The 24,475-nt window shown below is 42.9% G+C and overlaps 1 protein-coding gene across 5 annotated transcripts in view; it reads right to left on the reverse strand.

Annotated features, from left to right (window-relative positions):
• The window catches only part of LOC135549746 (adenylate cyclase type 2-like), a 118,456-nt gene that overhangs the window by 88,263 nt on the left and 5,718 nt on the right, over nucleotides 1-24,475 (reverse strand). For all 5 annotated transcript variants that reach the window (XM_064980007.1, XM_064980006.1, XM_064980009.1 and 2 more), the window contains exons 2-3: nucleotides 9,924-10,121; nucleotides 947-1,108 (exon numbers count right to left, since the gene is read on the reverse strand). In XM_064980007.1, coding sequence (XP_064836079.1) covers nucleotides 947-1,108; nucleotides 9,924-10,121 — 360 coding nt within the window. The remainder of the gene's footprint in view (nucleotides 1-946; nucleotides 1,109-9,923; nucleotides 10,122-24,475) is intronic.

Genomic DNA, 24,475 nt, shown 5'->3' on the forward strand with positions numbered 1-24,475 from the left:
CTCAATAACACATTATTGCCCCATAAACCTGCCCTAGTACACACATCTTGTTCATGTAGTTTGCCACTATGTCAACATCAGGCTCATCAAAGCCCTGTAAATAAATAGACACGGGGTCTTCAGAAGACCAGGCAATACATGTGTTTAATACATGTTTATTTACAGAGACATGTAAAGGGTTTTTCCAGTAAACCATGGCGTTTGTGTGTGTGACTGTGTGTGTGTGTGTGTGCACACGCAAGCACCCTGAGAGGGATAGAGATTGGCTGAGGTTGTGTGTACCTGTGTGTGCATGTGCACGTACCAGCCTACCTGCATGCATACCTGTGTCACAGACTTTGTGGGCAACATCCAAGCCTTTTATTTCTGGCTATGTGAAAAGATTGTTAGCATTGACCAACAGCACAGACATACTGACGCATTAAGTTCTGTTGTACCTTCACTGACCTAGCTTGCTTCGATAGAGCAGGACATTATTCCCAGTTCATTTATTCCTCGGCAGCAGCTAAGATGGCATCCTATTCCCTATGTTGTGCACTACGTTTGACCAGGGCCTGTCGAGAATAGGATGCTATTTGGCACACAGGCTCAGCCTCTAGCCCCAGCTCTCAGAGTAGCTATTCATTTAGACTGAGAGCTCTACTCTGGTAATGAGGAGCGTACTGAGGGCCCACACAGAGCAGAGGGAGAGAGAGAGAGAGATCGGGAGGAGAGAGAGGGGGGCAAAAAGAGAGAGCCGCTGGATAGAAGCAGGTTGATGTTGATTGTCTTGCCCTGGAGGCAGAACTGAGTGATTTCCAGTAGATGGGCCGACTGTCAAAATAGGTTATATCATAAAAATGTGTGAAAATAAAATGTATGTGTGTGTATGTGGTGTGTGTGAGTGTGTGCTTTGAATCTGTGTGTGTGTTTATGTTTAAATGTGTGTGTGTGTGTGTACCCTTACCTGCCACACCAGTGGTTCCAAGGCTTCTGCAGTAAACGCCAGACACACACTGAGTGTGATTGTGTGTGATAAACATGTGATGATGCTGGCTAGGACTGCTCCCCTCATGGAGAACGGCAGCATGGTGTAGACCACAAACACTATGAACAGGAAGAAGGACACCTGGGAGAGAGGAAGACACAGGATGTTACCGGGGGAAACTTTAACATGTTACACCACAAACACTGTGAATAGGAAGAAGGGAGAAAGGAAGTAGGAAATCATAGGGAGATTCTCAATTCGACAAAAGTGTGTCCTCTCCTCGACTCCTCCATCCTCCTTTCTTCTGTGATCCGGAAACCAAATAAGTGGTTGAGTGGTCGAGGGGATTGTCAATTCGTTAGTAGGCAAACGAAGGAGTCTGCTCCACTCCTCAATTACCTTCTTTGACAGAGGAGGCACAAGAGCATCCTCACGGCATCTAGAACAGAAGTGTTTTACAATATGCCACACCCCTTCGAATCAGCTGTTGTTTTCTTGATGGAGAAAAGCATGCAGACATTTAAAAACAATACTCTACTTAATGTTTATCTATAAAATGTCTGCCACAACTTAGCTACATTTGTTGTATCACTTTACACATTTATTTTGGGATCCACCCAGGTAAACATCCTTTGTCTGAAGACGCGTGGGTCGAGCAAGAGAGTCTAATTTCATACAAGCGCATCTGTTTCCAGAAGATGGAGGTGAGCAAAGCAAATTGAGATTCTCCCCATTAAATATTACAGGGAGACACTTTAACATGTTACACGATGACATCCTGGGAGAGAGGAAGTAATGGAACATTCCAAGAAGTCACTTCTGTCACTGCACTGTGTTCCACCAGGCATCAGCACAAACTTTTCTCTGACTCTTAAATGTTTGGTCTACTACATAAATCATGACTAGGGTTACAAAATTCTTATCCAAACTTATCCAAAAATACCCCGTTTTCCAGAAATTCTGGTTGCATGATTCCGGATTTCCTGCTGATTCCTGGAATCTTCCAATCATAATTTTTGGGAAAACCCCTGAATTTTGGGAAAGTTAACAGAATTTTGCAACCCTAATCATGAATCACATGTGTGCATTAGCCTACTGAGCTAAATCCTTAGGCAAGTTTGCTCATCATACAACATTAGTTTGGGGAACCTTTTGCAGCACAGAGTTAATAACAGCCTAAATCATATCACGTTATAGTTATAGCACTACTGATATACCAGGATCAGAACAGGAAAGGAGGAGCTGGACACAGGAACTAAACAAACAGATAAGGAGGTCATGGCTCAGAGCGTATCCCATCACAACCCATGGCCCTGACTCCATGCAGCACCATGGACACGAACCAAGACCTCACTAACAGGAAGTGGTGTCTGACAGGGACAGGAAGTAGGAAGTGGAATAGGAAGTCAACAAAGGGTGACAGTGTGTGTCTATATCACAGTAGTTCAAAGGTAAGGGTTCAGGAAAGACAAAGAGATGACACACACTATGACTACTAGAGGGATAGAGGGATATTGTGCAGAGATTTGATTTACTAGGATTCACATTAGCCTACGCCAATGGTGACAGCTAATCTTACTGTTGTCCGACATAACGAAAAAGACAGACAAAAAGACATTACAGACAAAAGACTTACAATTTACATACATTAAAACTAACATGTAGTGTGTGTGTGCATCTATCACATACATGTCAGGACATACACACAACAAGTAGGTCAAATGGGGGAGACTGTTGTGCCGTGAGCTGTTGCTTAATTTGTTTTTTTGAAACCAGGTTTGCTGTTCACTTGAGCTATAAAAGATGGAAGGGAGTTCCATGCACTCATGGCTCTGTATAATACTGTACGTTTCCTTGGATTTCTTCTGGACCTGGGGAATGTGAAAGGATCCCTGATGGCATGTCTGGGGGTGTAACTGTGTGTGTCAGTGATGTATGTAAGTTGACTATGCAATGGTATTTCCATAAAAACAAGAAGTGACGCAGTCAGTCTTTCCTCAACTCTTAGCCAAAACAGACAGGCATGCATAGTATTCATACAGTGGCTTGTGAAAGTATTCACCCCCTTGGCATTTTTCCTGTTTTGTTGCTTTACAACCTGGAATTTAAATTAGATTTTTTTTTTGGGGGGGGGGGTGTATCATTTGATTTACACAACATGCCTACCACTTTGAAGATGCAAAATATTTTTTATTGTGGAACAAACAAGAAATAAGAAAGAAAATATAGAAAGCTTGAGCGTGCATGACTATTCACCCCCCAAAAGTCAATAATTTATAGAGCCACCTTTTGCAGCAAGTACAGCTGCAAGTCTCTGGGGTATGTCTCTGTAAGCTTGGCACATCGAGCCACTGGGATTTTTGCCCATTCTTCAAGTCAAAACTGCTCCAGCTCCTTCAAGTTGGATGGGTTCCACTGGTGTACCGCAATCTTTAAGTCATACCACAGATTCTCAATTGGATTGAAGTCTGGGGTTTGCCGCTTGCTTGGTGGTTGGTGCATGGTGGTGCCACTTGCTTAGTGGTGTTGCAGACTCTAGGGCCTTTCAGAACAGGTGTATATATACTGAGATCATGTGACAGATCATGTGACACTTAGATTGCACACAGGTGGACTTTATTTAACTAATTATGTGACTTCTGAAAGTAATTGGTTGCACCAGATCTTATTTAGGGGCTTCATAGCAAAGGGGTTGAATGCATATGCACACACCACTTTTCTGTTTAAAAAAATATTAATTTTGAAACAAGTTTATTTTTTCTAGATCTCAGCAGTTATTTCACAGTAGAGCCTCTAGCCCTGCTCAATATGCCTTAACCAACCATGTTGTCCCACCTCCTACATATGCAATGACATCACCTGGTTTAAACATCTCTACAGACTATATATCTCTCTTCATTACTCAATGCTTAGGTTTACCTCCAATGTACTCACATCCTACCTTACCTTTGTCTGTACACTATGCCTTGAATCTATGCTATCGTGCCCAGAAACCTGCTCCTTTTACTCTCTGTTCCGAACATGCTAGACGGCCAGTTCGTATAGCCTTTAGCCGTACCCTTATCCTACTTCTCCTCTGTTCCTCTGGTGATGTAGAGGTTAATCCAGGTCCTGAAGTGCCTAGTTCCACTCCTACTCCCCAGGTGCTCTCATTTGTTGACTTCTGTAACCGTAAAAGCCTTGGTTTCAATGCATGTTAACATTAGAAGCCTCCTCCCTAAGTTTGTTTTACTCACAGCTTTAGCACACTCTGCCAACCCAGATGTCTGAATCCTGACTTAGGAAAACCACCAAAAACCATCGTAAACTATAATATTTTCCACCAAGATAGAACTGCCAAAGGGGACGGTGTTGCAATCTACTGCAAAGATAGCCTGCAGAGTTCTGTATTACTATCCAAGTATGTACCCAAATAATTTGAGCTTCTACTTCTACTAAAAATTCACCTTTCTAGAAACAAGTCTCTCACTGTTGCCGCTTGCTATAGACCTCCCTCTGCCCCCAGCTGTGCCCTCGATACCATATGTGAATTGATTTCCCCCCATCTATCTTCTGAGCTTGTGCTACGAGGTGACCTAAACTGGGACATGCTTAACACCCCGGTCATCCTACAATCCAAGCTTGATGCCCTCAATCTCACACAAATTATCAAACTCCAAATCCATAAACACAGGCACCCTCATAGATCTCACCCTAACTAACTCACCCTCCAAATACACCTCTGCTGTTTTCAATCAAGATCTCAGCGATCACTGTCTAATTGCCTGCATCCGTAATGGGTCTGCGACCAAACGGCCACCCCTCATCACTGTCAAACGCTCCCAAAAACACTTCTGCAAGCAGGCCTTTCTAATCAACCTGGCCGGGGTATCCTGGAATGTCATTGACCTCATCCTGTCAGTAGATGATGCCTGGCTATTCTTTAAAAGTGCCTTCCTCACCATCTTAAATAAGCATGCCCCGTTCAAAAAATTGAGAACTAGGAATAGATAGAGTCCTTGGTTCACTCCAGACCTGTCTGCCCTTGACCAGCACAAAATCATCCTGTGGCGTTCTGCATTAGCATCGAATAGCCCCCGTGATATGCAACTTTTCAGGGAAGTTAGGAACAAATATACACAGGCAGTTAGGAAAGCTAAGGCTAGCTTTTTCAAACAGAAATTTGCATCCTGGAGTACTAATTCAAAAACGTTCTGGGAAACTGTTAAGTCCATGGAGAATAAGAGCACCTCCTCCCAGCTGCCCACTGCACTGAGGCTAGGAAACACTGTCAGCACCAATAAATCCACTATAATTGAGAATTTCAATAAGCATTTCTCTGCGGCTGGCCATGCTTTCCACCTGGCTACCCCTACCCCGGTCAACTGCCCGGCACCCTCCACTCTGTCAGTCACCACATTCTTATTGGCAGACACGACAGCCTTGGTTTCTCAAATGATTGCCTCGCCTGGTTTACCAACTACTTCTCTGATAAAGTTCTGTGTGTCAAATCGGAGGGCCTGTTGTCCAGATCTCTGGCAGTCTCTATGGGGGTGCCACAGGGTTCAGTCCTCAGGCCGACTCTCTTCTCTGTTTGCATCAATGATGTTGCTCTTGTTGTTGGTGATTCTCTGATACACCTCTACGCAGACGACACCATTCTGTATACTTCTGGCCCCTCTTTGGACACTGTGTTTTAACTAACCTCCAAATGAGCTTCAATGCCATACAACACTCCTTCCGTGGCCTCCAACTGCTCTTAAATGCAAGTGCTTAAACTAAATGCATGCTTTTCAACCGATCACTGCCCGCACCTGCTCGCCCATCCAGCCTCACTACTCTGGACGGCACCGACTTAGAATACGTGGACAACTACAAATACCTAGGTGTCTGGTTAGACTGTAAACTCTCCTTCCAGAGTCACATTAAGCATCTCCAATCCAAAATTAAATCTAGAATCGGCTTCCTATATCGCAACAAAGCGTCCTTCACTCATGCTGCCAAACATACCCTCGTAAAACTGACCATCCTACCGATCCTCGACTTCGGTGATGTCATCTACAAAATAGCTTCCAACACTCTACTCAACAAACTGGATGCAGTCTGTCACAGTCCCATCCGTTTTGTAACCAAAGCCCCATATACTACCCACCATTGCAACCTGTACGCTCTCGTTGGTTGGCCCTCGCTTCATACTCGTCACCAAACCCACTGGCTACAGGTTATATACAAGTCTCTGTTAGGTAAAGCACCGCCTTATCTCTGCTCACTGGTCACCATAGCAGCACCCACTCGTAGCACACGCGCTCCAGCAGGTGTATCTCACTGGTCACCCCCAAAGCCAATTCCTCCTTTGGTCGTCTTTCCTTCCAGTTCTCTGCTGCCAATGACTGGAACAAACTGCAAAACTCAGAGACTCACATCTCCCGCACTAGCTTTAAGCACCAGCTGTCAGAGCAGCTCACAGATCACTGCACCTGTACATAGCCCATCTGTAAACAGCCCATCTATCTAGCTACCTCATCCCCATACTGTATTTATTTATTTATCTTGCTCCTTTGCACCCCAGCATCTCTACTTGCACATTCATCTACTGCACATCTACCATTCCAGTGTTTAATTGCTATATTGTAATTACTTCACCACCATGGCCTATTTATTTCCTTAACTTACCTCATTTGCACTCACTGTATATAGACTTTTTGTTTTATTTTGTTCTACTGTATTATTGACTATGTTTTGTTTATTCGATGTGTAACTCTGTGCTGTTGTATGTATTGAATTGCTATGCTTTATCTTGGCCAGGTCGCAGTTGCAAATGAGAACTTGTTCTCAACTAGCCTACCTGGTTAAATAAAGGTGAAATAAAATAAAATAACTAACTAAATCAAAATTGTATTTGGTCAAACACAATTTTTTCCAACGGTTTGCTAAGAGCTGGCAGCAAGCTGATAGGTCTGTTGTTAGAACCAGTAAAGGCCACTTTACCATTCTATGGTAGCGGAATGACTTTGGCTTCCCTCCAGGCCTGAGGACAAAGACTTTAATCTAGGCTCAGATGAAAGATATGACAGATAGGAGTGGCTATAGAGTCAGCTACTATCCTCAGTAGCTTTCCATCTAAGTTGTCAATGCATGAAGTTTGCCATTATTGATCGATAACAATATTTTTTCCACCTCTCCCACAGACAGAAAGAGAGAGAGAGAGAGATGTTGAAAGAGAGGGAATTTTTGGAGGTTGAAAGTGACAGTGACACTATCCAGCCCAGCCGTTTTCCAACAAGAGATGCAATTCTTACCACCAACCCTGACCTTGACTTAAACCCAAACATTAATTAAGAACAAATAGCTTTGGTGCTGCTAGCTCATCATTTCTGCTGATATTGACATTGTTTCCTTTCTTAAATGGCCATTTAGTGACAAACAGCAATGTGAGAAGGGATATGGATGTTTTATTGTTGTTGTTTTACTGTTGATGGTTGGTTTTCTCATCCTTTATTTGCTCCAGTCAAACGTTAGATGGTCTACTTTTCTAAGTTTATATATTGTTTTCTCTCCCATCATGCTCTTTCCCTTTCTCCATCTCCTCTCTCCCACCCCTTCTCTCTCCTTCCCGCAAGCCAGCCAGCCGGGTCAGAATGAGGGAGGGATGTGATGGTACCAGGTGTCTGGAGCTCTGGTCCAATCTGGCTTCCACTAATACCTGCTCTCTCCTGGGAGATTCAATCAGGTCCAGACACAACCAACTCCTCAGCTGAAAGGGCTGCTGTGGGTGTGTGTTTATGTGTGTGACAGATTGTGTGTGTGACTGTTACTAAGCAGAACATAACCTGTTCTAAACTTTCAGATTCTCTCTCTCTCCACACCCCTCTCTTTCTGTCTCTCCCTCCCTTCTCTCTCTCTCTCTCTCTCTCACTCTCTCTTTCTCTCTCTCTCTGTGTTTGAGAACAGACTGTAGTCGCAGCAGTAGTTGCAGACAGTGTTTTTTAGCTCAGTGTGTTCTATCAGTATGGTTGAGAGTGTACTTCCTCCTGGCTCAAGGCTGATTGGCTCACTGTAAAGAGCCATTTTTCTCATTCTTCTAGTCTGAGGCATTTACCATCATCCTCACAGGACACCTGGGTGGTGTTCTATACCTGAACTACCTGTCATATAAGAACACTCGTCCTCCTTCAATATGTTTCCTCCTTAAGGTGCCTACTGAGAATGTGGAATTAACCACTAGAGTAATGATATGAGATTAGTGTCTGTGTGTAAGAAGGAGACAGGAAGAGAGAGAGGGGGGGAGAGAGAGAGGTAGAGAGAGAGAGGGGGAGAGAGAGAAAGAGAGAGAGAGAGTGAGAGAGAGAGGGGTGGAGAGAGAGAGGGGGAGGACAGGAAATAGCTGAAAGACCCTTACAGAAAAAACACCTGATTTCATGTGAAAAATCGAATGTAGTAAGAGAGAAAGAGAAAGAGAGTCATTGAGCAGAATAGGTTGTTTAATAATGCAGTATGATTATGCTCTCAAAGATGGAGAGATGGATAAAAATATCTCCACCACGATGATGGAAGAGTGAGGGAGAGAAGCTTGGAGAAGGAGAGGGGTATGCGGGAGGGAGAGAGGCAGTGCCGCCTCTAGCCTTTTGAGGGCCCTAAGCGAGATTTGGTTGGGGGGGCCTCCCTACGTCGCGGGAAAAACCTTTTAGTGCCCCCACTTTTGTATTTCCTGCAATTCTACACATTTGCCATGAGGCGTAGAGAAAGTGTTGCAGTTTAAAAGCACATTTTCTGCAATTTACACATTTTGCTATGATTTATGCCACATTCATATGATATATGTGTAAAAGTGACTAACAAAATCAATGGGGGCGCCCTGTAGGTCAGGGCCCCTGAATGCCAGACCCGCGTGGCCGGTCTGTAATTTGGTGATGATAAGGCCTACTATAAGGTCTATATAGCTGGCTAGAATACCTTGCCTAGCAACTTAAAAATGTTAGCTGAACTCGGCTAATTGAGTGACTGACATAACAAACTGCTGATGCACTACCCAACTGAGTTCCTTTTTGGTCGGGGGCCCTTAGCAGACGCGGGGCACTACTCTCCATGAGTAGTCTGCTAAAGGGAAGAGGAGGCTCTGGAGAGAAGGATGCAGAGAGGGGGAGGGAATAAGAGAAACAGAGGGTGAGGGAGGGAGGGATGGAGAGGAGTTAGGAAAAGGAAAGGGGGCACAAGGTTGAGAGGAGGAGGGAGGAGAGGAACAGAAGGGGAAGGAGGGATGGAGAGAAGGTAGGAGAAGGAGAGGGGGGGTGACGGTGAGTGAGAGATAAATGGAAGGAGACCAGGGAGGATGAGGTAAAGTGGCAGAGGGATATAAAGTAAATAGAATTTTAGAAATAAGGAGAGAGATAGAGACGCGGGGGGACTGGGAAAAAGATCAAATGAAAAGTAAATTGGAAAAGAGAGAGGGAAGGAAGAAGGGAGATAAGGAGGGGAAGAGTAAAGTGAATGGGCCTGAAAGGTAATGTATCTGTCTCCTGATCTCTCACCTTCTGTGGCTTAGCCTAACACTTAATCACACATGAGGAACACTCAAGGTAAGGACACACACTCACACACAGACACACAAACACATGAAAGCAGGTAGCCTAGAAGTTAGAGAGGACAATCGGCGGTTTGAATCCCAGTTCTGATGTAGTAAACAGTAATCGAAGATGGCATCTCCAGCCGCTGGGGTTTTGAGCAAGGCACTCAATCCTTAAAAAAACAGTTCCAGCAGCAATGAACCGTGGCTCACCCTGTGGTCCCAAACTCTTGTATGTGTGTCTCAAGGGATTGGTTGAAAAGCAAAAGAGCAAAATTTCTCCTTTAAAGACCAATGGACAATAAAGTATTAATGAACAATATTTTTCTTCTTCTACACAAACACACACACATAACGCTGTCCAATATGCACACCCGACATGTTCGCGCACGAGCGCACCCCCCCCTACCTCACCTGGTCCCAAGGACAGAGGATCCCTCCGGAGAACATGAAGAGGTAACCCATGGCAACCAGGCAGGCCCATATAAGGAGGGAGAAGAGGCGGAGCATGCGGTTGAAGACGGACTCTATGCAGACCAGGATGAAGATGGAGAGGAAGAGGAAGAGGGTGGTGGGCACGGTGATCAGGAACGCTAGGTGGTCTTCCATGTTCTGGAGAGAGAGAGGGGAAGTGAGGGAGAAAGGGAGGAGGGGAGGTGAGGGAGGGCGGGAGTTTAGAAAAGGAGAGAAAAACGAGACAGAAGCTTTTTGTCTCCTCAATTTCTGAAGGAGACAACTTCTCACCACCTCTCTTTCTCTCGCTCTCTCTTTTGGGTTAGCCTACTAAAAATGCAGGCACTTGTAATATTTGGGGATAAAAGCATCTGCTAAGTGGTGTATTGTAGACCAGCAGAATTCACATCGCATCACCACACACACACAGAGACAGACAGACAGGCAGTCTGAGCCCAGAGAATGTGCTACTGTGTCACTTCTATCCTCACAATGTCACTGTCAGCATTTAAAATCTGTCAAGGCACATGCCAACACATACACACACTCTCTCACTCTCTCACACACACACACACATTTTTTTTTACTATCCTTGTGGGGAACAAACAATTGATTCCCATTCAAAATCCTATTTTTTCTAACCCCTAAACCTAATCCTAACCCTAAACCTAATCCTAACCCTAACCCTAAACCTAACCTCTAACCCTAAACCTAATCCTAACCCTAACCCTAAACCTAACCTCTAACCCTAAACCTAATCCTAACCCTAAAGCTAACCTCTAACCCTAACCCTAATCCTAACCCTAAACCTAACCTCTAACCCTAAACCTAATCCTAACCCTAAACCTAACCTCTAACCCTAAACCTAATCCTAACCCTAAAGCTAACCCCTAAGCCTAAAATAGTAAAAAAGTAAATCCAAAAACACACCCACACTCACACGGTCTCGGTTCATACCATTCATACCCTCCTCCATACTCCGTAATGCATCCATGTCTAATCAAATGTGTACCCAGACTATTTGCATTCCCCCCCCTCTTTTACACTCCTGCTACTCTCTGTTTTTATCTATGCATAAGTCACTTTAATAACTCTACCTACATGTATATGTTACCTCAATTACCTCGACAAACCGGTGCCCCTGCACATTGACTCTGTACCAGTACCCCCTGTATGTAACCTCGCTATTGTTGTTTTACTGCTGCTCTTTAATTATTTGTTACTTTTATTTATTTATTTTTTTAGGTATTTTTCTTAAAACTGCACCGTTGATTAAGGGCTTGTAAGTAAGCATTTCACTGTGACAAATAAAATTCGATTTGATGTCTCATACCCATCTCTGCTCTACTCATCACCACTAGCTGACAGACTCTATTAACGTTCACATGACTCCTTCACCCCTCACCCAGCCATGACCTGTGTGTGTGTCAGTGGCGGTTGGTGCCGTTTAAGATTAGGAAGGACGTTTTTGTTGTTGTTGATGAGCATGTTCTTATTTCTATTACAGCATATTGGATGACTGTCATTCATAGTCCCTTCACCCAGCTCAATGGAACATAACATCGATAGGTTTAGAATACTACATGATACTAACATTTTCCCTATACCCATCATGAGGTTGCTAAAACCTAGCCTATGAATTTACAACGTAGGATCACAGGTCGAGAGAAAAAAATTGGTTAAAAAAAGGTCATAGACAGTGAAACATCAATACCGCCTTGCACACTCTAACCTGCATCTAGCTGATCTAGGGTGTGATCATTAGTCAAAACAGTTGCAAATGAGAGTTTCTATCAGACAAATGCAGGTATTTTTTATCCCTGTTTCATTCCGTTAAATAAATATTTTAACAGAATCGGTGGAATGAACACACCCCTGATCACCCCCAAACACAGTTCACTTCCATTGCAGCCACATACAAACAGCATGATCTCTTTGCTCGTTGTATAATTCCTTCTCGCATCTACACAAAATTCTGTGACCAGGTGAAAAAACCCTTCCAATACAAACGTTATATCATAACTGCTAACCACTACACACAGCCTACATTGTTGTCACCATATTAGTTAGCACACCATAGTAGTTAGCATAGCTACTAGAACTAACGCGTTAATTAATTAACCCGCTACAATTATGCAGCACAGTTTACAGCAAGCAGTTTAGCAGTTACACCTGTGAGCCCAGGTGGCAATAAATTAATAAAACCAAAATCTTACCTTGACTTGGAAGAGTTCATGTGTTGGATAGCCATAGCCAGTTAGCTAACATAGCATCCCTATCTGTTTTATCCGGGTGTTTGAGTAGGCTAAACTAGCTAGCTACATTCACTAGCTAGCCGCAATATGTAACTTTTTGAGCGACCCGACCAAATTCACATAGAAATGTGTGTTATGTGTCTAAGAAGCGTTAGATATGTTCGGTTTTGCGTTTTTTTACTTTCGGGTTTTGCAAACCAGTTTCAAACAGCTGAAAACACAATATTTTGGATTGTGGAAAATATATTTCACAGCGGTTTAGGTTGTACAATGACTCTCTACACTTGCTTGTTTCATCACAAACTGAAATTAAGAAAACGATTCAAATTTTTGCAACATGTAAATGGCAGAGCGATTTCTATATAGTGCAAATGAAGTGAAAATGAGAGTGAATAAAAGACAATGAAATATAGCTATGTAACGTGTTCGCTGGGAGTCCGGAAACAAGTACAGGGAGTGAATAATTTAATAAATAAACAAACATGGAACAAAACGAGAAACACAAAAGCGTACAGACATGAGACACCAAACAGAGTCAATAATGACAAAGGAAAAAACCAAAGGGAGTGACAGTTATAGGGAAGGTAACCAGGAAGGTGATGGAGTCTAGCTGAGTCTGATGAGGTGCTGGTGCACGTAATAATAAGCAGACTGGTGGCCTCGAGTGCCGGAGAGGGAGTATACGTGACAGTACCCCCTCCCTGGTGCGAAGCTTCAGCCGCAGGACCACGACCAGAGGGATGGGAGCCTGACGAACCAGCTGAGGCATGGGAGCCTGACAAGCTAGCTGAGACATGGGAACTTGCCGGTCCAACATTTGGGGAGGTGTTATTCTGCTGGGAGTCGGGAAGCAAGTACAAGGAGTGAATCATTTAATAAATAAACAAACATGGAACAAAACAAGAAACACGAAAAGCGTACAGACATGAAACACCAACAGAGTCAATAACGCCAAAGAAAAAAACTAAATGAGTGACACTTACAGGGAAGGGAATCAGGAAGGTGATGGAGTCCAGTTGAGTCTGATGAGGCGCTAGTGCACGTAACGATGGTGACAGGTGTGCATAATAATAAGCGGACTGGCGACCTCAAGCGCTGGAGAGGGAGTATACTGTACGTGACAAGCTAGCTCTCTCTCCCTCTCTTGGTTCGATGAATGAATTTGTTGAAAACTGTTCAACTATTGTCTTTCTCTCTCTTTGAGTGAACTACTCACCACATTTTATGCACTGCAGTACTAGCTAGCTGTAGCTTATGCTTTCAGTACTAGATTCATTCTCTGATCCTTTGATCATTCGGTTAACCACATCTCAGTTCATGCTGCAAGAACTCTGATAGGCTGTAGGACGTCCTCTGGAAGTTGTCATAATTCCTGTGTAAGTCTATGGAAGGGAGTGAGAACCATGAGCCTCCTAGGTTTTTGTAATTGAGGTTAATGTACCACGAGGAGGATGGAAACTAACTGTCCTCCGGCTACACCATGGTGCTACCCCACTGAGTGCTGTTGAGGCTACTGTAGACCTTCATTGCGAAACAGTGTGTTTTAATCAATTATTTGGTGACATGTGAATATAGTTAGTATAGTTGTATCTAAAAAGGATAACTATATAAAAATTCAAAAAAATTCACTGAGGAGGATGGTCCTCCCCTTCCTCCTCTGGGGAGCCTCCACTGGTGCGTGTGTTTGTGTGCCTGCCTGCGTGGGTGGGTGCATGCCTGTGTGTATGACTGCCTCTCTGTGTACACACGTGAGAAAACATGTATGTGTGTGTGTATGTGTGTCCACTCCCTCTCATCACAAATACCCAGGTAAAAGTGACAGGCATTGGGTAGCCTGATAGTGTGGTAGTGTATTCATTATGCAGAAGTCCATTAGCCTTTTACTGCAATGGGCTAAATCAGGGTCACACAGTCTTTCTTGGCAGTCTTAAACAAATGTACTTTGAAACACAGGTATACACCTCACACACATGGTTATGGGCTTACAAAACAGAAGGCACATATACCATGTCAGATATAGAGTTAAAATCTATTACATTTTGAGTTTACATCTCAATATTCCACTGTATATACATCACAGAAGACTGAAATATAGATATATTCACATAGAAACATAGATTTTTGGCTGTTTAATTAAATTTGTTAAAAATATTTAAAAACATGAATAACATTCCAACCCATGATGCCACTAGGTCATATAACTGCAGGAAGGGCTACAGCTAGAGGCTGGGTGGAGGTCGAGGCCTACTTCTCTGACATCAAGAGTGCAGGGTCCAGATCAAATATACTTAGCAAAAATATAAACGCAACATGCAACAATTTCAACGATTTTACTGAGTTACAGTTCATGTAAGGAAATCAGTCAATTGAAATAAATTCATTAGGCCCTAATCTATGGATTTCACATGACTTGTCAAGGGCTCAGCCATGGGTGGCCTGGGAGGGCATAGGAATTGAGTTAGACATACTGCCAAATATTCTAAAATTATGTCGGAGGCGGATTTTAAGGCAGCCCCCAGCACTTCTCTGATTCAGAGGGGTTGGGTTAAATGCTGAAGACACATTTCAGTTGAATGCATTCAGTTGTACAACTGACTCGGTATCCCCTTTACCTTATGGTAGAGAATTTAACGTTCAAGGTGCACCTGTGTAATAATCATGCTGTTTATTTAATCAGCTTCTTCATATACCACACCTGTCAGGTGGATGCATTATCTTGGCACAGGAGAAATAACATTACTCACTAGTTGGAATGTAAACAAATTTCTGCACAAGATTTGATAGAAATAAGCTTTTGGTACATGTGCAAAAGTTCTGGGATCTTTTATTTCAGCTCATGAAACATTGGACCAACTCTTTACATGTCGTGTTTATATTTTTGTTCCTTATAATTACCCTGCCTTTCTGACTCTGAGGTTATAAATTGTAGAGATACAGAAATCGGCATAATTTTCTAAATGTAGATTTTGCATAAGAACATTATGAGAGCCTAGAATATCATCAGAAGACCCTCCATATTATGATTCTGTGATAAAAACACATCAGTAGAATACATTCTATCATTCTGCAGTTCTATGATTTGTATTTGTATGTTTGTGGTGTTCTATGATTCTATGGTAGAATACATTAGTGTTTTATGGTTCTATGGTAGAATACAGTGGTGTTCTATGGTTCTATGCTAGGATACAGTGGTGTTCTATTGCTCTATGGTTGAATACATGGTGTTCTATGGTTCTATGGTAGAATAGAGAGGTGTTCTATGGTTATTTGCTAAAATACACTAGTGTTTAACGACTGTAAGGAGTAGCAGTATAAGTATGAGTCAGGGTGTGTAGAGCCAGGCTGAGGCAAGGGGGACATATTGTTAGAGTAATGCCTCAGCAGCAGTGCTATGATTTAGGGTCTGACTAGGTCAGGCGAAACCCAGGAGACTACTAGGTAGCGACTGCCACCCCAAGAAGCACAGAGAGCAAGCACCCAGACAGAATTACAATGAGCTTTATATATATATATATATATATATATATATATATATATATATATATATACACAGAAAGCATACATACACACACACATGCACATACACACACAAACACAACAAAACACACCCCTCCGGTCGCAGCCATTATTATCAATCCTTGTTCCCTCTCTAAAACACACTCATGAATATTTGATAAAGTGTATAAAATACCAATTACGGCAATGACTCACTAACTGCGTGATTAGCAACATAATGTCATACTTTACCTTTCGTCACACATGCACACACCAGAGGAAAAAGGTACAACTATACAAAATATATTCACTTCACCAAATAATAGATTCAAACACACTGTTTTGCAATGAAGGTCTACAATAGCTTCATCCGAACTCTGTAGGGTAGCACCATGGTGTATCAGGAAGAGTGCTAGCTTTCGTCCTCCTCTTGGTACATTGACTTCAATACAAAACCTCGGAGGCTCATGGTTCTCACCCCTTTCCATAGACTTACACAGTAATTACGTCAACTTCCGGAGGACGTCCTCCAACCTATCAGAGCTCTTGCAGCATGAACTGACATATTGTCCACCCAATCAAAGGATCAGAGAATGAATCTAGTACTGAAAGCAAAAGCTCCAGCTAGCTAGCACTGCAGCGCATAAAATGAGGTGAGTAGCTGACTCAAAACGAGAGAGAGACAATAGTTGAACAGTTTTTAACAAATGTATTTCTTCAAAAATGAAGGAGAAGCAAGAGAAAGAGAGAGATTTTGTGATTTATTTTCAGTTTCAGTTTCACTTACTTAGCTAGCAAATGCAGCTGACTAGTTTAGTTGCTCAAATACCCAGCTCAAACAGAGGGATGCTATGCTAGCTAGTTGGCTATGATATCCAACGCAACACTGGAACTCTTCCAAGTCAAGGTAAGCTTTTGGTTTTATTAATTTATTGCCACCGGGGCCTGCCGGTGTAACTGCTTACTGACTATACACTGTAACGTTACTGCATGATTGTAGCGGGTTTACTAACGCATTAGTTCTATTAGCCATATTGACTAGAACGTTATTTTAGTTAATATGGGGACAACGATGTAGGCTGTGTGCGGTGGTTTGGCTAGGAAAGGTTTTTTTCTCGCTTGGTTACATACAGCTGATGTGTTGTTCATTGAAGTCCACAAACTAAGGGAAAATGTCAGAGGAGGAGATTGCATAGAGGTGAGAATGAATACAACGTGGCTGCTATGAAAGTGAATTGTGTTTATGCGTGATCAGGGGTCTATTCATTACGCCGATTCTGTTGAAAAATGCTTCTTAAACGGAAGCAAACAAAACGGGGATAAAAATCAGAATTTGTCCAAAATTAAGTCTTGTTTGCATCTGTTGAACTAATGATTACACCCTAGATAGGCTAGAAGCAGGAAAGAGTGTGCAAGGTGGTATTGAATGACAGTCATTGTCTGTCCATGTCATTTTTCTCTAGACCTGCGTGCACCTATGTTGTAAACTTTCATTCATAGGCTAGGTTATAGTAACCTCATGTTGATTTTAGGGAAAATTTGAGTATGATGTAGTAGCCTAAACCTAACGATGTTACATTGGAATATGAATGACAGTCATCCAACATGCTGTAATAGAAATAAGGCCATGCTCATGAAAAGAAAATTGTCCTCCCTCATTATAAATGGCACTGACCGCCACTGGCACACCCACATGCTCGCAGGAACACACATGCACACACACACAACTCAAACACACACAAACGCATAGTCTGCTCACCTTTCCCGTCTGTAACTGAATAACTGAATAGTTCTGCTCTTTCCCCACTTTAGTGCTCTCCCTTAGCCTATCTGCGGTTAAAACTCCTGCCATTTGCACATTTCAAATGGTTAGCTATTTAAAGCTATTTAATTCCATTTAAACCCATTCAAGCCCATTTCCCAGGCAGGACAAAGGGAGAGGGGGAGATGACGGGCTGCTGTTCTCTACTGTTTTGTCTACAAGAACAATTACTTCCCTTTTACCTCAGACTGACTGATTCCACCTTTATACAGGGGGAAGAGGGAGGGAACATAACACTGTCAGTCAGCGAGGTGGGTGGGTGGGTGGGTGGGTGGGTGGGTGGGTGGGTGGGTGGGTGGGTGTGTGTGTGTGTGGGTGGGTGGGTGTGTGGGTGGGTGGGTGGGTGTGTGGGTGGGTGGGTGGGTGGGTGGGTGGGTGGGTGGGTGGGTGGGTGGGTGGGTGTGTGTGTGGGTGGGTGGGTGGGTGGGTGGGTGGGTGGGTGGGTGGGTGGGTGGGTGGGTGGGTGGGTGGGTGGGTGGGTGGGTGTGTGTGTGTGTGTGTGTGTGTGTGTGTGTGTGTGTGTGTGTGTGTGTGTGTGTGTGTGTGTGTGTGTGTGTGTGTGTGTGTGTGTGTGTGTGTGTGTGTGTGTGTGTGTGTGTGTGTGTGTGTGTGTGTGTGTGTGTGTGTGTGTGTGTGTGTGTGTGTGTGTGTGTGTGTGTGTGTGTGTGTGTGTGTGTGTGTGTGTGTGTGTGTGTGTGTGTGTGTGTGAGTGCCCTTTACTGAAGAGTGGATTCCGTCTGGTCACTCTACCGTAAAGGCCTCTACCGTAAGGTTGGCCTTCTGCAAGGTTTTCCCATCTCCACAGAGAAACTCTGGAGCTCTGTCAGAGTGACCATCGGGTTCTTGGTCACCTGCCTGACCAAGGCCCTTCTCCCCCGATTGCTCAGTTTGGCCGGGCGGACAGCTCTAGGGAGAGTCTTGGTGGTTCGAAACTTCTTCCATTGAAGAATGATGGAGGACTCTGTGTTCTTCGGGACCTTCAATGCTGTAGACAATTTTTGGTACCCTTCCCCAGATATGTGCCTCAACGTACATTTCCTTTGACCTCGTGGCTTGGTTTTTGCTCTGACATGCACTGTCAACTGTGGGACCTTATATAGACAGGTCTGTGCCTTTCCAAATCATGTCCAATAAATATCATTTACAGGCGGACTTCAATGAAGTTGTTGAAACATCTCAAGGATGATCAATGGAAACAGGATGCACCTGAGCTCAGTTTCGAGTCTCATGGCAAAGGATCTGAATACTTATGTAAATAAGGTATTTCTGTTGTTAAATGTTAATACATGTTCTAAAATTCTATTAACCTGTTTTTGCTTTGTCATTATGGTATATTGTGTGTAGATTGGTGAGTATTTTTCATTTATTTAATCCATTTTAGAATAAACTGTAACGTAACAAAATGTGGAAAAAGTCAAGGGGTCTGAATACTTTCCAAATGCACTGTGTGCACTTTCCATGTTTTCTGAAAGTCTTGAATATTTATCTAAAATGGGATGTAGATTATTAGACATTTCTCGCCTCTCTCTCTCTGCCATGTTTAATGGACAGCCACCATTGTCGAGCCTAGAGCTTTCTATTCTAGAAGTGTTACAACATGACAGTGTGAAGTGTGAAGGTGTCAGGGTGTTAAGTATCACTGTCTGTCTGTCTGTGTGTGTGTGTGTGTGTGTGTGTGTGTGTGTGTGTGTGTGTGTGTGTGTGTGTGTGTGTGTGTGTGTGTGTGTGTGTGTGTGTGTGTGTGTGTGTGTGTGTGTGTGTGTGTGTGCGTGCATGTGAAGTGTCAAGACAAGTGTGTGAAGACTATCACAGATCAATGTCTCCTCGAGGGAGCTCTTGAAATAGACAGGGGTTGCAGCAACATCAACAAGAACAACAATAACAACAATAAATTGTCCAGACAAGGATTTCGCCATTACAGTAGGCTGTAGTTCAACATTAATAAGTAGTTCAACAGTCAAATCTGTTCCAATATAAAAGAAGGCATAGTTCAACATTCTAACTATCTGTTCCAATAACTGGACATTTCACAAGCAAACAGAGATGAATGCCAGGATGTATAAATAGAGTCAAGTGGACTAAATAATAATAGATACCTACATTGGGTGACTGGAATTCTGTCACAATGCGTTACCCCCTGAACTGCATACTGTACACCCACAGTCTGGTGATGTCATATTTTGTCATATGATGTCATACGCCACATGACCAAAAGTATGTGGACACCTGCTCGTTGAACATCTCATTCCAAAATCATGGGTTAGTCCCCCCTTTTCTGCTATAACCTCCACTTTTCTGGGATGGCTTTCCACTAAATGTTGGAACATTGCTGCGGGGACTTCCATTCTGTCACAAGAGCATTAGTGAGGTTGGGCACTGATGTTGGGCTATTAGACATGGCTCTCAGTCGGCATTCCAATTCATCCCAAAGCTGTTCGATGGCGTTGAGGTCAGGGCTTTGTGAAGGCCAGTCAAGTTCTTTCACACTGGTCTCGACAAACCATTTCTGTATGGACCTCGCTTTGTGCACGGGGGCATTGTCATGCTGAAACAGGAAAGACCTTCCCCAAACTGTTGCTACAATGTTGGAAGAATAGAATCGTCCAGAATGTCATTGTATGCTGTAGCGTTAAGATTTCCCTTCACTGGAACTAAGGGGCCTAGCCAGAACAATAAAGAACAGCCCCAGACTATTATTCCTCCTCCGCCAAACTTTACAGTTGGCACTATGCATTGGGGCAGGTATCATTTTCCTGGCATCCGCCGAAACCAGATTCATCAGTCGGACTGCTAGATGGTGAAGCGTGATTCATCACTCCAGAGAACCCGTTTCCACCTCTCTGGAGTCCAATGGCAGCAAGCTTTACATCACTCCAACCAAATCTTGGCATTGTGCATGGTGATCTTAGGGTTGTGTGCGGCTGCTTGGCCATGGAAACCCATTTCATCAAGCTCCCGGCGAACAGTTCTTGTGCTGACGTTGCTTCCAGAGGCAGTTTGGAAGCGAGGACAGAAGATTTTTATGCTCTATGCGCTTCAGCACTCAACGGCCCCGTTCTGTGAGCTTGTGTGGTCTACCACTTTGCTGCTGAACTGTTGTTGCTCCTAGATATTTCCACTTCAAAATAACAGCACCTACAGTTGACTGGGGCAGCTCTAGCAGGGCAGAAATACGACAAACTAACTTGTTGTAAAGTTGGCATCCTATGACGGTGCCACTTTGAAAGTCACTGAGCTCTTCAGTTAGGCCACTCTACTGGCAATGTTTGTCTATGGAGATTGCATGGCTGTGTGCTCGATTTTATACACCTATCAGCAACGGGTGTGGCTAAAATAGCCAAATCCACTAATTTGAAGGGTGGTCCACATACTTATGTATATGTAATATATTTTCCCAGAACTTGGTTATTTATTCCCAATATGTCAAATTATTAATTGCGATTTTTTTTTATCTCAACTAGCTTACTGTATGTTATCGCCTGGTTACACACACACTCACATATGCACACACACCAGCACACCATTTTAAATCAATGCAATCTCAGGACTACATGAAAGAACAATCCTCAGGGATATTTGCTCTGAAAATACAAGATAAGCTTCGGTAGGAAATTAGAGACTTCCTGAGATACAGCAGAGGCAGGGTTTCAGGGTAAAAACTTCACAACACACACACATACGCACGCACAAACGTACACACACACACACGTGTGAACATGTGAGCATGCAGACACACACACACATACACACACACAGGGAGGGGAGGGTCTGGTTATAGAAAAATCCCAGATCACTTGAATAAGATAAAATAGCATGTTTTTGTGCCTGATATTTCAGCAGTACTAATGGTGTTTTGGTTGTGCTGACCACACATACAACAGAATCCTCTCCAAAACACACACAAACACTCACATATGCGCGTGCACTTGAAGAGCGCTTTAAACACGACTCTTACTGGAGTGCTCTCTCTCTCTCTGTTATTTGTGTGTTAGTATGTAGGCTATGTGACAGAGACAGAGAGGAACAGAGAGAGAGAGAAAGAAGAGAGAAGCAGAGAGATTAAAAGAGAGAGGCGAGGGAGAGCGAGAGCAGAGAGAGGGACTCAGGGACGGTTCCAGAATAAGCAACATAAGCGGACATAAGCGGTCCCTTAGGGGCCGTGCCCCCCCCCCAAAAAACGGATTCAGTCAGGGTCTCAACTTACTATATAGAGTAAGAATATTAGAATACACCAGGTGCAATTTTGAAATGTGGTTGTGCTTCAGCAGTTTTCTCCGCCCCATTGCAAAATATAGAGAATTTCAGGAAATTAAAACTTGAAAACGTACATTTTCCCTCCACTTTAAAGAGGGTGGCCACTAACATGTTATTCCTCAAGGTGGGGGGCCCGCAATTCTCGCTTAGGGCCCCCAAAGGCTAGGGCCGGCCCTGAAGAGACTGACTGTATTTGATCTACGATTCTTCTTAGCTGATGGGTGATGTGACTAGAACATTCATACTAGAACAATATATGAACCATAGAAATATTCAATTTCTATGACAGGAACATTATACAGTAATGACAACAATACAAAGGTTGTTATCAATAAATTACACAGTAAGGTGCATACTTTTTGACTTGCCTGCTGGGGGGGTTGGGAGACACCCAGCTCCACTAAAACTATTGACAACTGATTGTGGTTTTCATGGGATTCCTTAAGAAATGCTACAATTATTCAGTTATGATCACCTCTTGAAAAGCACAGCCAGAACTACAAATTTCAGATTATTCCATGCAAAGCAATTGAGTACATTTAGCTATATAATCTGAGTTACAGCATGTAACTGTATGCTTTTCATGATCAGTATTCATGTAATTTCAGAGGGTTGCAGCCTATCCTTTTTATGTGTAGGCCTAGCTAGCTAGCTAAGATAACAACTTGTGTCATTTAGCTTGCTTCATCAAGAGATAGTTGCTTGAGATGGATATCGACAAGTAGGATATATTTTGAGTCTATGCCTGCCCTGATAATATTGTCTGTCTGACTACTGTCAGCTGGCAAGCAAATCAAACGATATTTAGAGATAACTAGCTAGCTAGTTTTAGCCACTGAAGGTTAGCTTATTAGCTAGCTGGCCAAATTTGCATGATTTGTTGTTAGCTAGCTAGCCAATTTGACATGATCCATCAATCAATGCCATGTCTGTTGCATTGCGCAGCCAGCAGCAATGGTGATTAAACAGTTTTAAAACAACATTAATAAGGGGATAAATATGCTAGCTAGCTTAGGTATGTTGGTAGGAGAGGAAAGTACATAACTAACTTACCACAATGTTTAGGCAACTTTACAAAGTTTCTAGCTAGCTTGCAAACAATACATGGGCAAATGAGCCCTTCTGCTGCATGACAGGCACAGCCCACAATGGATGAGAAACGTACATAAACCACACATACTTGTCAAGTATGGCTAGTGCACTTTTACTTTATATAAAATATTTTAGATCTAATAAAATGGTGGCTTACATTGAGAGACAGAGGTGTACTCCAGCGTTGTTTTGTGCTGTAATGCACTTTTGCCCTCCCCAGTTTAAATTGGAACGAAATATGACGTAATTGATAAAGTGACATCATAATCAATCATTCGGGATCTAGTTAAGAATATTATTCCAGGAATGGTTTTGACAAGGTGAAAGGAAGATCTTCAAAGAACAACCCACTGTGGTTCATACATTCTAAGAACAACCCACTGGGGATCTGTCAATGTTGCTGGAGCGTTCCTGAAATGGATCAGTGAGAGAGAGAAGACAGAAGGAATGGCATAAAGATACACCTAGAAACTAGCAGCTAGCTTTGATGATATAATAGCATTCTGGCAGCCTGATAATATGAGTTTAGCTGGAGTTCTTCTTTTAGAGAGTGTAGAGCAGAGTTCAATTCAGTACAATATATTCCGTTCTGTGTTTCTCATTTAGTAAGCGCAATGGAGCAATCAATGCCAAGGTTTTGGGTTTCAGTTCCACTGGAATCATACACAAAGATGTGTTATACTGTATTATACTCATTATACTCTATGCCACTTTAGATACAATCCTCTGCTAGGTTCATATGATTATCAGGTCTATATTACAACTTTATTCCCAGTGGTTTGTTCGAGACCACCTAAAGCGAGACCGATTCAAGTAGCAAGTCCAAGTCAAGACCAAGACATGGTGACCGAGACCAGAAGGGGACAAGAGGTCCAAGACCGAGTCAAGACTGAGACCAGGAAATGTGAGTCCAAGACAATGACTGTAATTTTGTCAAATCGCCACCATAACAAGAGATCAACATGTCCAGTATTTCTGTTCATATTTCAGAAGAACCAATGACATTCAGAATGGTGAACAAAATAGATGCTGAGTGCAAATAGAGCCATTCTACAAATGTATACTAACCCAAACCCAGTGGGGAACAATGAGGGCCTTCCACGCTTTCAGATTATTATAATAACAATAATAATAATAACAATAATAATTCAAATTATATTATTAATTTGTAATAATGTCTCTGGGGATCGTCTCTGGCGATGTACATCTGGCTACTGTAGCTAGATCAGCCATTGGCTAGGCCATCAGAAGCTAGAGCGAAGGCATCTGCCATTCAAGCAGAATTAATCTGAATTAAGGCAAAACTTCTGTCTTCTCAAAGGCCAACAGGATACTGCGCAATAGCGAGCAGTAGTTTTCCCAAGGTCTAGCTAGCTATCTATTGTTGTAGGCTAGATTGCAGCGGCTGCAGCAGGTGTTATCGAAGAGGATGTTGCTGCTAATATTTTAGCTTCTTCCCTTTCAAGAATAACTTTCAACAACAAGTTAAAATCTTTTACTGCAGTGGGCTAAATCAGGGTCACACAGGGTGATTCTTGGTAGTCTTAAATAAATCTACTTTGAAACAGAAGTATACACCTCACTCACATGGTTAC

This window comes from Oncorhynchus masou, chromosome 12, assembly GCF_036934945.1.
Source record: "Oncorhynchus masou masou isolate Uvic2021 chromosome 12, UVic_Omas_1.1, whole genome shotgun sequence".
NCBI classification, from domain to species: Eukaryota; Metazoa; Chordata; class Actinopteri; order Salmoniformes; family Salmonidae; genus Oncorhynchus; species Oncorhynchus masou.